This window comes from Molothrus aeneus, chromosome 10, assembly GCF_037042795.1.
Source record: "Molothrus aeneus isolate 106 chromosome 10, BPBGC_Maene_1.0, whole genome shotgun sequence".
NCBI classification, from domain to species: domain Eukaryota; kingdom Metazoa; phylum Chordata; class Aves; order Passeriformes; family Icteridae; genus Molothrus; species Molothrus aeneus.
Genome location: NC_089655.1, coordinates 5,013,375 through 5,030,488, shown reverse-complemented (window position 1 = coordinate 5,030,488; position 17,114 = coordinate 5,013,375). Strand labels below are relative to the sequence as shown.

General features: G+C 43.0%; 1 protein-coding gene across 2 annotated transcripts; it reads left to right on the top strand.

Moving 5' to 3' along the window:
* The first annotated feature begins 922 nt into the window (after positions 1–922).
* TRA2B (transformer 2 beta homolog) lies at positions 923–16,801 on the top strand. Of its 2 annotated transcripts, XM_066556277.1 has the most exons (9): positions 923–1,053; positions 7,078–7,211; positions 10,510–10,672; positions 11,517–11,705; positions 12,533–12,648; positions 13,500–13,583; positions 15,308–15,370; positions 15,812–15,885; positions 16,389–16,801. In XM_066556277.1, exons 1-9 carry the CDS (start codon positions 1,018–1,020, stop codon positions 16,397–16,399), a joined length of 870 nt encoding a protein of 289 aa, XP_066412374.1. In that variant the 5' UTR covers positions 923–1,017; the 3' UTR covers positions 16,400–16,801. The 2 variants fall into 2 exon arrangements, with proteins under 2 accessions (XP_066412374.1, XP_066412375.1); XM_066556278.1 differs by lacking the exon at positions 16,389–16,801 and having other exon boundaries at positions 15,812–15,893.
* The last annotated feature ends 313 nt before the right edge of the window (positions 16,802–17,114 follow it).

Sequence of the window (17,114 nt, the reverse complement as noted above, 5' to 3'; positions counted from 1 at the left end):
GAAGGTGTCCCTGCCCATGGCAGGGGGTGGAAATGGATGAGCTTTGAGGTCCTTTTTGAACTAGACAATTCTGGGATTCCCTGGGATGAGCTGAGCAGGTGCAATGTGTCCTCCTGTCTCCCAACTCCCAGCCTTGTGCAGTGTTGTGGTTTGAAAAGCACTGAAGAATTCAGTATTTTGGTTAAACCACAGCTGTGTGTTTTAAATCCGCGTGGTCCTTTCTGTGTGGGTGTCCTTTGCTAATCCCTGCACAGTCCTGGCCCTTCGGGGCGCTGCTTGTGACATAAAACAGATACAATGGAGGTGTTTGTGACGCTCGTCTTCACTGCACATACTTTGTGGAGAAACTATGCCAAGTACAGGAAAACCCGCCATTTCAGCGACACTCTGCTGCCCTCGAGCGGGTGCCTAAGAAATATCCCGCTCTTCTCTGCCCACGTGCTTTGGACTAATGCTTTAACACTCAAATAAAGTCCCTCGCAATCACATTTTTAAACTGTTTCAGCGGCCTGGCGAGGGCGAGAGCCGCAACCTCACCTGGGGCGAGGGTGCGGGGCCTCACCTGAGGGCGGGGCCTCACCTGAGGGCAGGAGGGGCAGGGCCTCAATGGGGCGGAGCTTCGTGGGGGTGGGACCGTGGCATTGGCCTCACTGATTACGTCAGAGGGCGTGGCCATTGCACCCAGGGCCGTGAGGGCGGAGGGGTTTGGGGTGGGCGAAGGGGCGTGGCCAAGAGGGGGCGTGGTTTCGTCCCACGGGCGGCCTCAGGGCAGGGGCGTGGCCTCTTTCTTAAGGCGTGGTCTAAGGTTGAGGGCGTGGCCTTCTTTTCAGGGGTGGTCCGTGAGGGGCGTGGCTTTGGGGCGCGGTCTCCGGCTCAGGGATGTCCCCCTGGGGGCGTGTCCTGCCGAGCGCGCGCGCGCGGCCCCGGGGTCTCGTCACTTCCCCCGCGGACGGCGCTGTCGCCGGGGTCGGTCGTGTCCGGTTCGGGCGGCGGTGGCGGGAGCAGCTGGACGGGACGATGAGCGACAGCGGGGAGCAAAACTACGGCGAGCGGGTAATACACGGAGCCCGAGCACGCTGCGCGGCCGGGCCCCCCTCCCCCTTCTCTCCCCACCCCACGCACCCCTCCATCGCCTTCGGGTGGCGCCGGTTCCCCCGTGTCCCCTTTTGGGGGTGGCGGAACCTCCGCGGGAGCGGAGAGGCGGGTGAGGCGGCGCGGTGGGGCCGATGGCGGAGGGGCCGCTCCCCGCATGAGGTGCCCGGCGCCATCTTGGGCCGGGACCGCGCGCCCGGGAGGGACAAAATGGCGGCCCCGAGCCCTCCATCCCACCCCTGCGGAGGGGGAATCCTGTTATTATCCTCTCTCCAGAGCCGCCTTGCAATCCACTCTTGAGTTGCTCTTTAATTTAGACCGCTTTTCGCTGCCTCTTCCCTGTAACAATAACTCTGCTTCTCGGGCCTGGCGTCCAGGTGGCTCGGGGTCTCCCCTAATTTAAATTTGATAATGGAGGCAACCCCTTGGCTTTGTGAAACCTGCAGCAGATGCCTCCCAGGGCTCCTAGCTTCGGCAAGATCTCACTGTCCTAAAAAGTTTTTATTAATGTCCATATAGATGCTTTGCTAAGATTCACGTTTGTGATACACATCAGTAGTTGCTTTTTATTTACTGGATCAGCCTTTGATGTCTTTATTTAGGGTCACTACTGTGTTTTGGGGATTTTTTAGCATAATTCAAATATTTTGTTGTAGTATCGGAGGGAATTGTGGAGATGATAAGTTCCTAAGTTATAAACTAGAGGGGGCAAGAAATATTAAAAAACATAGTAATTTTGAGCAATGTCTTTCTTAGAATACGGTTTTATCTAATTAATTCACTATTAGAAGCTGTTATGTCTGAGTGTTTCTACTTCAAGGTAGGTAACATTAGAAAAAATTGTTCTCCAGGGGGCTAAGAATAGGAATGAATGGTGAAAGAGAGGGATTAAGGAATATCCTCGTGCTAGCAGCAGTGTTTCATTTGTATCTTCATTCACGAGATCTTTTTAGAGGGGGGATGTTTTTTGCTCAGGGTGAATTGTGTGTTAGTTTTTTTAAAGATGCTTTAATTGTTGTGAAGGTCAGACTGGAAGCCAGTGTAGTCTTAATAAAGTAATAAAGCTGGGATAACTTGCATTATATTTTCAGTCAGAAAGAGTGGAAATAATAAAGTTTCTATAGCAAAGTCTTTTTGTGTGAAACAGTCATGCAGAATACTGGGGCAGAAATTGTTGTCTGCTGCTTTATTGTATTTTTAATATAAAAAATGTATTAAAGCATTTGTAGGCAGTCTTTGCTAGCGCCTAGAATGGATTATGTGTGAACTTTTGTGACCTTTAAATAGGTAAGTTGTTTAAAATGGACGTGTTGGTGAAACCATAGAGCTGCACACCTGCTGTTCCAGACCGGAGCAGGGATTGGTTTTCCTTCTGCTCTTGCCTGTGTTATTTATGGGGTTTTTGCTTACTTAAGGCTTATGTTTTACTGAGTCAATGGCTTTTGTGCTTTTCCAAGCTGGAGTCTCTGCAGACTTGAGTTAGTGTTTGGATAAATAATCTGGAATATGATAGCAACTGTCTTAAACTGTCCCAAGTGCAGGCTGCCAGCAGGAATTGAGCTCCTGTTCTCTCCTTTATTGGTGTTCTTCAGGCAGTCAGATCTGGGAATTCAGTCAGCTGGATCTTGTACTCCATTTCCAGCTGCATTGGTTTGCAGGCCTGACTTGATTGAGCCCTCATGGCAGCTTTTGGGATGAAGAAATTCCAGGTGCTTTCACCAGGAATGGGACTTGTTTAAGCAGCAGCACGAATTTACTCTGGATTATGGTGTTTTTAAAAGGGGGAGGGAAGATAAGAAGATGAAAAAATCCCCACTTGAACTCTCTTTCATGGCTTATGTTCCACAGGGGAATGAACTGAAGAAACTATAAATTGTTAAGTACTGGAATATACTTGAGATGCTGTTGTTATGCTGCAATGCCATGCTTTTCCAACTCAATTTTGTTTTCACTGAAATTGTTCTCACTGAAGCACATGGGATTCAGGCATGGAGGAGTTGCAAGAAGATGAGTTAAAGGCCAAATTAATGAATCCTACCCTGTGAATTAGTTAATTATGATAGTGATGGCTTGGTATGTGGTCAGAAGCTTTTCAATATGCAAGTCGGGGTGGGGGGTTTTGTTTGTTTGGGGTTTTTTATGTAGAAAAGCTCAGTTTACAGATTACTTACAAGGTATATAATACATGTATTTTCAAGGAAGAGTGATTTTTTTATTACAAAATTGTGTGAGAAGGAGGTCTGAGGAAGAAATCTGAGGTCAGAGATGAGCTGATCACTCAGTGCCACCAAAGGGATGGACCATACCCTGTGTTCCTCCCTCACTTGATGGCACCTCTTGGGGAGCTCATTCAGTGCCCAAACCTAGAAGATAATTTGCTTTTTGCTGGTGGATTAATTTCCTTCCAGCCTGGGCACTGGAGGAGCCAGTGGCAGAGGTGGTGGGAGGAAACTGTGGCCTGATTTTTCAGAACACGCTGTTCTTTCTGTGTGGAGTTTGGAATCTTTTGGAAAGGGGTGGTTCTGCTCTCCCTTCAGTGAATGCCCAGCTCCTCCAGCAGTGATCTCGTGTCCCTCCGGGGAAGGGAGGCAACTTCCATAAGGGAGAGGTTGGGGAATGTGCAGTCAGCACAGTGACACCTTATATAAAGAGGCTGCAGATCTGATAGTGTCATGTGAGGCTGCACCTTTCCTTAGGAAAACAAGTGGAAATACATAACTTCATAGGAATATATGATTATAAAACCTTAAAACTTTTATTTCTCTGTATCTTACATTGCTGACTGAAATCTGTAACTCTGATTCCTGTGAGGAAAACCTGGATCTCAGAAGTACAAAGAACTGTGGCCATCATCTACTGCTTCTGTCCATGGAAACCTTTCCCACCTACTGCCCCCCAAATAATCCTGCTTTGGGACATTCCCTGCTCAGAGTACATGGCTGTGAGGCTCTTTGTGAATGTGCTTAGAGCTGTTAAAATCATCCCAGCACTTGCTTTGAACGGGCTCAAGGTCTGGAATGAACCATTTGGAATCCTCAGGCCTGGACTTTGGGGCTTCCACGTGAATTCCAGAAGTCCCTGATAAAAGGGAAGAACTGTTGATAACGACCAAGGGATGTAGGGGAGGGAGGTTAAATTCACACTTGACAAAGTTAGGGGGGGAAAATGGTTATTGTTTAGTGAATACCAGTCTGGATCTGCTGAGCAGCAGTGCTGAAATACAGGCAGGGTAAAGAAGATTGTTTATTCCCTCTTTCCCATGTCACGCCAGGAGCACACTTGGGCATTTTTCAGTAACTTAAAATTCACAGAGAGAAAGAGCAAAGAGTAGGAAAAGCAAATATAAAGAAAAACAAAAAAAGATGCAAGAAACGAGCTGTGGGAGTGACTGATGTGAACCCTCAAGGGTGTAAAATAAATTTTCAGTGCTGCAGGTCTCTGGTACTTGGAATTTTGGGTAGGATTTCCCTGAGGCTTGGGGTGGAACAGGGGCAACGTGGTAATTTTGGGGTTATTACCGGTTCTGGTGATACCCAGAGCAGGTGAGGTGCATTGAATTCCTTTAGGGCTGGAATAAAGAAGTGCAATAATCCTATAAAATATGGTGGATTGAAGGATGATTTGGGAAAAAAAGTGGATTTTTAAAGACTGGGAAATATAAAATGGAAAGGAGTTGAATGAAAATAGGCCAGCTGTTAAATTGTTTTAATTTTGGTGGATAGTTGTCTTTAAGACATTTTCTTCCTGAGTTTCTGCTCAGCTCCTCAATCAGTGTCCAGATTCCATATCAACCTTAGCATAGTGCAGCAAAGACTGCCTGAAAAATGTACCAAATATATGAAGACTTGCCTGTTCTCTACTCATTTCTTCAAAGCTTTTTAACTTTTAAAAGCTCTGAAAAAGGGTTTGGTGTGTGTTTGTGGGCAAAATCCTCCCAACTGCTTCCCTCCAATCCTGCATTTCTCCTTTTCTTTCTGGTCTCCAACTGTACTTGGACACAGCTCCTTCTGTTTAGCCCAGGTTATCTTTTGTGAATTGAAGTATTTTTCCTCAGGTGAAAAGTAATCTTGGTTTGGGTTTTAATCCTTCTTCAATCTTGCTTTCTCTAACTTTGTTAAAGAGCTAAGACTTCTTATGGCAAAATTAATATATTAACTCAGAACTCATCTCTGTGGAGTGTTTTCTTTCAAGGTACTAATGGACTTAGATTAAATTAATTAATTGTAACTTTAATTGCTCCTAAATATTCCCCCTGCCCTTTGCAGTGTTATTACATGGGGAAACTGTAGTTTAGAACAAAACATTAAACATCTGTGTGAAGAATACAGCCTTGGCCAACTTTGTGCTATTTCTGTTGCTCTTGGGATTAATTGCAAACCTGCTTTGTCCTGTGCATCATGTTTCTTTCCTCTGTATGGAATGGAACCAAATTGGTAACATTTGGTTGAAGTTGTATGGGAGTGATTGAAGTGTGTAAGTTTCAGGTTAGCAAATAAATTTGTGAATGCTTGGTGCAGGATTCCCGTTAAATTAGTGTTCAGGTGTAAGAGATGTTAGAAAGATAAAACAGGGGATTTTTGAAAAAAAGCTGGTACTCAGTGTCATTGGTGAGCTTTCTCCATCAGAATTTACACTAAATTAAGGATTGTTTCTAGAAAGAAGTATAATTCTGCTGAATTTTAAGTTTTCTCTAATATCTTGAAATGAAGAACACTTTCTACTAGTGTGTTTAAGGCATATGACTAAAACCAAGTATTATACTGATTTTAAAATAAAAATACATAAGTTAAAACTGCTAATTAGGTCATGTCACTGCCAGAGGAGATTGCCAACAAATAACAGAGCAGGTGGGGTGTTAGTCCAGAGCAGTTGGGAATGTGGGGCTCCAGTGCAGTTCTGGTCAGTGGGGAATGCAGATTTCTGTGGAAACACAAAGCCTGCACATGTAATCCCACTTGTGCAGGCAGCTGGGGGTGTGTGCTCCTAAACCTTCACACCAGGGCTTCCAAACTGCAGGAGGGGCCCAACATTCAGATAATTGGAGTTCATGGAATGACCAATGCTGTGCTTTCTGCACATCTGTCAATGGCCGCAGCAGGACCTCACTGGAGTCACTCCTTGGTGATTTTGTCTCAGTGTGTGGCTGATAGTGCAAATTATTTTGAGTTTCCTGATGCTACAATTCCTTAGTAGGCTCTCAGTTGATCCAGTTGCACTTACTGTTAAATACAGGCATAAATAGCAAATTCAGCTACTTAGGGCTAAGTTAAACTGAGTTGACTGAACCGGTTGATAAAATTGTAGGGCTTTGGTAGATTCAATTCTTGAACTGCATTTATAGTAAAAGTCCACAACACTTTTTTTTTTCTAGTTTCAGTTTTGGCACTAGATTTTATCCTGGAGTTCTTAAATATTCTTCATCCTGTTCTTTTTCTATTAAGGTTAATGTTGAAGAAGGAAAATGCGGAAGTCGCCATTTGACAAGTTTTATAAATGAGAATTATTTGAAGCTCAGGAATAAGTGAAGCTGAAATTTGAAAAAAAAGAAAGTGAATGCATGCTAATTATCAGACCAGAAGTCCCACTTGTAGAATATTGAGCAATTTGTGTGAAGTGGGGAAGATGAAAGAAGTCAGAATTTGAAACGGAAGAATGAAGAAAAGGAATAAAAATGAAGTTAAGATAAGAAGTAATCTGGAATCTGAAAGCACTACGCTAAGTAATTACTAGTCTGTTTATGTGTCCCTGTATATTTTGCTAAACATGCATGCATTATCTGTTTAATAGCAAAAGTACATGCAGGGTAAAGAAGTGTCTACCAGGGAAAAAAAAAAAAAAACCTCCTTAAAAATCTAGGCAGTGCTAATGCCGACTGCCCGGACACATAGCTATGAATATTTACCATTTATTTCACTGGAGCTTGTTTACAGCCCCTAGGTGAACAAGGAATTGTGTACAAATTAGGCTTTCAATATCTGCGTGCAGGAATCCCGTTCTGCTTCCAGAAGCGGAAGTGCTCATGGGTCTGGCAAGTCGGGGAGGCACACCCCTGCAAGATCTCGCTCTAAGGAGGATTCCAGGCGCTCCAGGTCAAAATCTAGATCCAGGTCTGAATCCAGGTGAGTTTGCTTCTTTTACCTCTTCCTCCTCCTCACAAGTCAGATGATTGTCAGAGGTGGCCCAGCTTAGCCAGTTCTGTTTCCAGAGTTAGTGACTCTTCTGTGGACATGGAATACAAAGGGGCGTGCGTGGTTTCAGGATCGGGAAAGCCAAATTATATCAATTCAGATATTTCTGCTGCTTCTTGTATCCTTGCTGATACACTTTGGAAGTGCCTTTTATCTCTTGGAATACTGCCTTGTGTCTGAGCATGGCGTACTAGGAACTCTAGATCATAGTTTTGTTGTGCATTAACAGAGTTTGGTGCATCAACAGATTTCCCATTTTAAGCCACATTCCTGTATTACATTTCTTTACTGGAAGCAGTGATGTTCCTGGAGTAGTGGAAAGAAGCAGTAGAGATAAATGTGAATTTCACAGTTTGACATTTTAAATACGTTAATTTAGCTTGAAAATTAACAGGGTAGGAAGTGTTGAATATTAGACAGCTCTTCAAGCTCTCCAGAAAAGTTGTGGAGAACTTGCTTATTGTATTTGTTATGTGGCAGCACAAACATCCACGTGCCTATTGCACTGTATTACCTCTCCTGCCAAACAAGCTCTGTGCAGGGTCAGAATTCCTCTTAAAAAGAGTAGATAGTTGACTGCTGACTACAGAAATTAATGTGTTGGTAATTTCTTTACTCGTTTGTAGGCATTCAGGCTATAAAAAGTGAGGCTTCAGCAGTGTGGTTTTCAGGTGTGCTGTTCACAACAAACTTTTTATGTGAACAAGCAATGAATTGCCAAAGCTTGGGGGGCAGGCTGGAGGAAGATACTGTGCTGTCAGCAATCACCCAGGGTTGAAGACATCATCAAATAGTGTGTTAAATCTTGCAAGATCAGACAGAAAGGCTTTTGTGAGAAGGAATGTAATTGGGAAGCTTTGACAGCAGAAGAATGAGGTTTTTTGTTTGATTCAGGCACAGTCACAAGTGTCATATTGTGCACCTGGCAGTCCCTGTTGTGTAAGAAGAAATGTGTTGAATAAAAGGAGTAAATACTTGTTAGAGTAATACCATTAGTGAGTGTGGAATTGAGTGACCTGTGGGAGTGCCAGCAGTGAGAGATGCTGGGGCAGCTCAGGAAGGGCCCAGTCCCAGGTCCTGCTCAGGGCTCTGGGCTCTGACTCTGCTGTCAGGGCTTTATCCACTTGGGGTTTGAAAACCTCGGGGGAGGGAAGCTGCAGAACACCTTTGGGGAGCCTTTTAATATTAAAGCAACAAAGTCAGGACACCCTCCCAGCATGTTCTTCTGTCCTTTAATCCATATGACTCCAGGGATTCCATATTCCTTAAAATACTTCCCACTTACAGAATCACCACAATACTGAGTAAAAATACAGTCACAGATGGTACACAATTCTGAGGAAGCAAATAGAAGATGTAGAATTTATGAGAGACCTGGCAAATCTTAGTTTTGCAATAAACAGTGTTTAAATAATACCCTGGCAACTGGCTTTTTACTTTTTAATGACCAAACAGTAGAAGTTTATAACTGCCATGGCTTCCTGAGCATTTAACAGCTATCTTGAAGGTGCCTCTGGCTGGAAATAATGGAATTACGTGCCAGAGTTAGTGTTGATTAGTAGATTTGGACAGAATTGTGTCGAGGCACATATTTAGAAACAACATACTTTAATCTCTGTTCAGTGCTGTCACACGTTGAGATGTGGTCATGGGCAGATCATTGAACTCTAGAAATAACCCTGTGATAACTTCTTTATTTCTTCGTAGTTTCTGTTGCAAATGTATTTTTGAGTTACAAGCTTTATAAATTAAACTTTGATTTGGGAACCAACCTGTGTCCTGGTGTTTTTATCAGTTGGGGTGTGGATATACTTGATTTTAAAATCTACTTTTATTAATGTTTGTAGTTCCTATCTTTGGCTGATACCATTCTGGTACCTGAAATATCAGTTCTGTTTGCCTTAATTTTTTTTTCCTATATCAGTGTCTGAAATGTGGCTGTGTGCATGCGTGGAGCTTCTTTTTTTTGTTATTGATATTCTTTCTCTCTTTTTTTACTGTTTTCCAGCTTTAGGAAGTTCTCTTTTTTTTTTTTTTATTTATTTTGTTGCCAAAATAATGTTTTCTTTATAAATACGTAGTGAGAAGTGCTGTAATGGGACATGCTGAGTTAATTTCTCCTGGACATGAATATGCATTTTAAGTTGAGCTTCTCTGGCTCTCTCCTGATGAGGTTGGAGGTGGTTTTTGAGGAGCTAGATTGAACAGTTTGGTGACACTTGGTGAGAAATCCTGGAAGAAGCTGTTAAATGCTCAGGAGTAAAAGCAGTTCAGGTTCAGAGCTTCCCTCACACCAGTGGGGTGGTGCTGCTGTGGAATTAGAGGAAGGGGACATTTAAGACACAAGAGCCTGAAAATCAGCAATTTGTGACTCAGATCCATTGAATGTTACACTGTTTATTGCACTTCTTAGCCTTGAGGGGTTTTTCTTTGGAGTGGTGTGGAGTGCAGGTTACTCAGTGCAGCCATCAGCAGACCAAGATCAGGTGTAGTATCCCTGTGTGAGTGCCCAGCTTCTCCTCTAGGGTTGCCTGTGTTGGGAGGGGTGAGGCTTTGGGAGGAGGAATTGAAGAGTTTCAGACCCCCATGTCCACAGAGCTTGTGATGTAAGAAATTATTTTTGGGGAAAAAGAATTAGTAAGCAGTTGCATAAATGCACTTAAGAGTCTGAACATGTAAATATTCATGAACAAACAGTGCCAAGTAACTGCTGAAATACCAGCAGGTAAATGAGCCAGCTCAGGATTGATTTCTTCAGATTGTGTTCAGCTCTGTTTCAGGGGCATTTGCTTTTCAGTGTCACCCAAGGCAGCACTAAGAGAGTGCCCCCCTTAGTGGTACATGCCTCGTGTTAAAGCGTATTTACTGTTCACTTTGACTGATACCTGTGAAAGGAAAGCCAACCCACTTGTTTTTACCCTAACACTGAATATTCTAAGCCCTAACTTGTCACACCCAGGTAGCTTTGTTAAAGGAAGAGCTGACTGTGATCAAGTGCAAGTTCCTGGACTGCAGCAGGAATGCCCTGAGACTATCTGCAGTAATCTGATAGTAAAGATTTAGCACACAGTCCTCAAGAGTAGTGAGTAAATGGATTATAGCTGAGGTATGTGGTACTGCAGGAATTTGGAAAACAATTATTTGAGCTTTTTGTGGCTGTCTGCTGGATTTTTAAAATGCTGACCACCCCAAGAAGCCCAGCACTGTACCTTTGTGTTCTTTCCCTCAGGTCTAGGTCGAGGAGGAGTTCCCGCAGACACTACACCAGGTCGCGCTCGCGGTCCCGCTCGCACAGGAGATCCAGAAGCAGGTCGTACAGTCGGGACTACCGGCGGCGGCACAGCCACAGCCATTCCCCCATGTCTACTCGCAGACGTCACATTGGGAACAGGGTACGTGTGTGAGCCATGGGTCATGGGCTCTGTGCCCTGAGAAACACAAAGGGGGTTTGTGACAGGCTTGTGCTCCTGTAGGTTTAATGTGTTACTGTCTATTAGCAGGTGACCTGTGAAAAATGCGTATTTTATCATTGGCTTTTTGCAAATACTAAAATGAATGTTATATTTGTTGTGTTAGAAAGTAATGCTGTATTAATCCTCTTAAGTACTGTGTTAAATATAGTTTTAGGTTATAAGAAATGTTAAAACAGAAACTATGCGATGTAGGATACTTTTTTTAAAGAAAGGACTCGCAGTGAGATAGCAGCCACAGGACACCTCAGTCTTTCAGAGAAAGAGAATTTATTGCCCTCTTATCAGAAGAAACGAACTTCTTCCCGCCTCGAAGGTGCTGTTAGGATTCAGGGGAAGAAGTTGACACTGACCAGACAGAATCCTGTGTTTGAATGGAATTTGTGCATCATGGATGAGGTGTATGAATATGCAACAGGCTATTGTTTTTAAGGGTTAATCCTCTGTTAACGTGTGTCCTTTTTCGGGCTTGTGCTGCCCAGAAAAAGGTACCCAGACGTCCATAACTCTGTCTTTATTGTCTCATATTGTCCTAATTCAAATTGTAATTATTATTACTCTACTTCTATTACTATTTTTCTAACCATTTTATTGCTATTAAACTTTTAAAATCAAAAAAAAGCAAGTGATTGGCATTTTTCACATGACCCAGATCTCAGCCCCACCTTAGTTGTTCTTGTTGAAGCCCTGACAGTCATGACTCGAGAAATACGTTGCACTGCAAATAACCCCAATTTGATCTTAATATCTGTGTCCTTTCCTTTAGGCAAATCCTGATCCAAACTGTTGTCTTGGAGTGTTTGGGCTGAGTCTGTACACTACAGAACGAGACCTGCGAGAGGTTTTCTCCAAGTATGGCCCCATTGCCGACGTTTCCATCGTGTACGATCAGCAGTCACGGCGCTCCCGAGGGTTCGCCTTCGTCTACTTCGAGAACGTCGAGGATGCCAAGGAGGTAGCTTGGGGTACACAGTGTGGGCCATGTTTGTTGGGCTCTGAGCTCCTGGGGTGTGTGTGTTCTGTCACAGGGTATAGCCAGGGGAAACTCATAGCCTGGAAGATACTTGGAGTCTTGTAATCATGGAATTTGGGCTTACTACTGCTGCAGAATGAATCGGGAATTCTGTAGTCACCCAAGTAGAGAATCCTATACTCATACCAATCCTTGTAAAGCTACCCTTTATGGGCTAGAACAAGGCTTACATTTTGCATAAACTCCACTCCAGAGAATCTCCATTTTTTTCCACATCTCTTCCACATTTTTTCCAGGTCATGAAGTCTTCCATTTTGGTTTGCAGCTTGATATGTAGGTCCTGCTACTTGACAGACAAAAATAAACCAAAGCACAATTGGTTTTGGTTTTTTACTTTTTATTTGTGAGTCTGTTTCAAGGTTATGGTAGTTGAAGGATGGATTTGAATACCTTAGTGATGTTCTTTTAACCTGTAAATGTTTTATGTTGTGTGGTGGAGTAGTTGCATCTCCCTACATCAGCATGTTCAAAGGTTGCTCTTAGTCATGTCAGAGGCCCTGAAACAATTGCCCAGTGGTGTTCCTTTCAGGATTTTAATGCTGTAAAAGTCACATTTTCAGTGGTTACTGGCACTGAAGTCCAGCTGGCCTAGAGTTGTCTTACACAGTACATTCACTGCAAGATGTGACACTCAGACCTGCTTCCAAACTGAACTGTGTTTTAGGACATTTTAACACTTAAAGCAGTAGTTAGAAATTGTTGTTGCTAGAGTTCATACCTACAGCTAATGCTCTTCTGTCACTCCTTAGGCAAAGGAACGTGCCAATGGAATGGAGCTGGATGGAAGAAGGATCCGGGTAGACTTTTCCATAACAAAAAGACCTCACACACCTACCCCTGGAATTTATATGGGAAGACCCACTTAGTAAGTTTTATCCATGGTTTTGTTGGGTTTTTTCCCCCCCAACCAGAACAGGATAAGATTCATTGTTTTGTAAAAACTCCTGTTTCTCCTCTGAGAGACCTGATTCTGAGTGGTTTTCCTGGTTTCTTGGGCTTCCACATTAATGCTCAAGTTGTGTTTCCGTATTTGTGACTGCTGTGCTGTACACTGATGAGACGTTGAGCATCAGTAGTAATGCTTGTGTCAACAGGAAGACACTTTGACTATTTCTAAATTATTTTAAATAGTTTTCCTATGTACCTTCAAATATTCATGTCCTTTGCAAGCTCAGGTTTTCAAGAGTGAATGAACAAGTGCTGATCAAGGAGCTGGGTGGCTCAGTTAGCATTAGGGCTTAGCAGTTTGCTGTGTTCACACGCTGCACTTTGACATAAAGTTGCCAACAGTGTCAGTTGTTTTCCCAAGTCATTCCCTGTTCATTTCCCAAGACTTTCAGCTTACTGATGGTTATGGTGATGTTGAGACTACAGGCTTCTGATTTTTTTTTAGGCACTTCATTGAACAGGTGCTTTTTCAGAGTTAGAAGTGACTTGTCTCAGAATGGAATTTCTCCTGTGGCTGTGATACCAAAAAGTTGAGGTTTACAAAGGTAGAGGAAAACAGCTGAAAGTTCAAGCATTTAAAAAGCAATTATTTAAGTAGTTCTGTTCTCACCTGCACTGGTGGGAAAACAGGAGTGCTCATAGTCTTCCAGCTGTAAGGATGGGACATAATAATAATACAATCTAGTTTAAATAGTGTAAATTTACCAGACTGCAAACAAAGTTAAAGTTCTGTATCTTGGTAAATGCAATTTCCTTCACTCCCTGCAGTGGGAGCTCACGGCGACGAGATTACTATGACAGAGGCTACGACAGAGGCTACGATGACCGTGACTACTACAGCAGGTCATACAGGTCAGAATATTTGCAATATTTTGCTGCTTTCTAAACTCTGCTTTCTCATCTGCCTGTGCAAGCATTAGCCTGTTCATCCTACATAACTATTCCAGAATATTTTTGCACTCGCTGTCATTCTGGAATCTTCCTGTGAAATCTTCCCCAAAATGATTGCTCAGTACAAATCCATTTGGTTGGATTGAGAAATACTTGATGGTGTTTGACCTGTGGCCTAGCTTAGTCCAAAATGTTTTCTGAATCTGCACTAGGTTTTGAAAAACAAAGTGTGTTCTTTGCATTTTCATTTTAGAATCTTTAGTTGGTTCATCTGTTAATACTGAAATGGTGCAGATTAATATTTGAGTTGGCATTATAGTGTCAACTTATATTTTGAGCACAGTGTAGTAGATAAAAAATGGGAAATTTCTGTGCTCCCCAGTATTTCCTGCTGATAATTATGGCACCTCAAATTGCCTAAAATAAGGAATTGTGAATTGAACATTGCATTAAAAGGCTTTTTTAACACCCCTTGTCAGGTTGAATGTGTGTGTAATCATGACTGGTTTTGGTGACAGCATTTTCCAGCAAAATCCTTGTCCCCTGCAAAATCCTCACAATTTCTGGGATGTTGTTAAATTGAACACAAAAAGAATAGTTGTTTTTTTCTGTCTGCACTACCAAACATTCCTGCAATTGCAGAATTCTGTGTTAAAGTTACGATGTGGGCCCAAGTTTAAGCGGCGCCTTTTCCTTCTGATAGGGTTTGTGGGTGTTAGCAGAAGCTGTGATTGGGTCAGGAGAAAGCCAGTGGGAGTGACCTGCTCTAGTGGGAGGTGTCCCTGCCTGTGGCAGGGGTGTGCCCCTGGATGGTGTTTAGCGTCCCTTCCAACCCAAACCATTCTGTGTTTCTGTGAATAAATATGGAGCCAGTATGACTCGTGTGTGGCTACTTTTCATGTCATGGTGCTACTTTCCCCTCCTACAATCATGGGTTGGTTGAGGAAGAGAGAAGTGTTGCTATGTTGTCAGGGCTTCCCTGTGGAAGAAAAAGTTGGAATTGTTCAAGATGCAGTGGAGCATTGCATACCCCACCCTAAAAATTCCATTGGTAACAATTCCTTTGCATTCCCTGCCCTCTGTGAAAATAATGCCCTAAGGGAAATGCAGTGTCAAATGGGAATTGTCCTGTTAAAACTTCAGTTTCTCCTTGTTGCAGTGGGAGGCTTACTTTTGCCTGAAGAGCTGTCTGTAAATAAGGGAATAAACTTTTAAAAAAGCAATTCCCCTAAAACAGCTGGGGAAGACTTTAAACTTGATTTAGTCTCCTGGTAAAGCTTTGCTGATCTGAATCTGAGGAGGTTCCAGTCCAGCCACTCAGTGTTAATGCTATAAGGTGTTTTTTGTTCTCCATAAGAAGTTGCATCACAGTTCTCGTTTAAGTGTGACTCTAAAGTGTTGAAATGTAAGGATAGGAGGGTTTTCCCTGCCTCCACCTTGGAATCAATGTTTTTCTTCAGGATAGTGAGTTGATCTTGCTACTTGAAAATAATAAGTAAAAGGGTTTTCCTTGGGTAGGTATGTGTTTAAAAATCAATGTTAAATGAAGTAATTCAGCATCACCCAGTGTAGGAAGTAATGTTGTCTTATCTTCACATGATTTTCTTACTCGATGTGGGGGGGTTTGTGCAGTGAACTTTTTATTTTTGAAATTCCTAAAAGTCATTCTGCTTTTGTTTTCACAGAGGAGGAGGTGGCGGTGGCGGAGGAGGCTGGAGAGCTGTTCAGGACAGGGATCAGTTTTACAGGTGTGTACTGGATTAGTGGAACTGGACAATGAACCACAAAACTTGGGAGAGCCTGGGTTGGAGGGATTTGGGGGTACCTGGCTGTAGCACTAACTGTAAATCAAGGACATCTTCACCTTGGACAAGTAATTCAGATTAAAAGTGAAGGTGGATTTGGCTTACCCTGCTTGTGTGGGATGCTTCTGGCTTCAAACTAAATTCACATGAAAGCAGATTGTGAGTGCAAGAGCTTGTATTTGTTGTGTTAGTCAAAAATAATACTGATAACAAAAAAAAGAATTCAGATCTTTGCTTTGTTACCCAGTAGAAACGTTGATCAGGTCTCCCATGCTTGTTAGCATTCCTGAGACCAGGATGGGGTTAGAGCTACCCACATAAAGCTGCTGCCACTCAGCTGTGCAGGTGTTAACAAAGGGATTGTGTGTGTCACCCCTGCCACAGGAGGAGGTCACCGTCACCATACTACAGCCGAGGGGGCTACAGATCCCGGTCCAGATCCCGGTCCTACTCACCTCGTAAGTAGCCATGGACTCACGGAGTGCTTTGGGTTGGGAGAGACCTTAAAGCTCATCCCATTCCACCCCCTGCCATGGGCAGGGACACCTTCCATAGACCAAGTTGCTCCAAGCCCCTCCAACCTTACCATACCTGGGCCTAGCCCAGTCACAGAGTTCATGTCTCAAAAGTAAATTTGCCATTCCTTGAACTTCTTTTGAGCTTCTGTGTCCACTAAGATTGACTTTGATGTGGATATTTTATTGAGCCACAGTTCCTTTATTGCTTCATTCAGAAACCTTGAGGGCAGAGTAAATACTTAGGAAAAACCAAGTGAGATAACAGCCCTTGTGTTGAGTGTAAGATCCTGTTTCTTCCTCCAGAACTCTTAAAACAGGAGTTTGGGGGTTTGGTTACCTCTAGGCCATCAGCTCAGATCTGATGCAGGTTTGAGGAGAGGCAGTGGATTGAGCCAGAAATCATTCAATCCATGAAGTCTGACTGTTGGGTTTTTGTCTTTCAGGTCGCTATTAAAGCATGACACATAGAGGAATTTCTAGCTACAGCCTTTGAGTTGAAATTGCGAGTTTGTGGACAATATTTTTTTATTGTCTCTTCTGTTAAACCAAGTGACAGTGCCTAGTGAATTAGGTGACTTTTACACCTTTTATGAAGACAACTTCTGTGGTGTTCAATGCTGTTTCATTCTGCATATTTGTGTAGTTTGGTGCTTTGTTTCCAGTTGTGTTTTGAAAGGAGTATGTTTTGCATGTATTTTTTTAGTCTCCATTTTGACTCCTGAAAGGTTTCTATTGTAAAGACAAAAACTGTTCAGTAAGTTTTTTCTACTGATTCCAAGTTATTCCCAAGATCCAAACCTGTGTAAAATGCTTTCTGAAAGTGAGAAAATAAAATAAAAAGACGTTTGTTTTTTTCTTCCCCTTCTTATTTTTGCCAAGAAAACAAAAGCATGGAGGTAATCCCAGGGCAAGTGCCATCCACTCCTTCCAGGAGGAACCAGTCTCTTCTGGTGTCCCACGAGTAAATTGCACCTGAGGTGCTTCTCAAGTCCATTTCTTCCTTGTGAAATGAGCACTGAATCCCTTATTTGGGTGTTTAGCTGTTGCCACTTGTATTTAAAAGCTTTTAGACCAACACTTCATGTGTATCTGTCATACCACGTAGTGAATTTGTGCACTTGGATCTGTGAGCCAGTTATTTTTTAATCTTGTGTTGGAGGAGCTTTCCA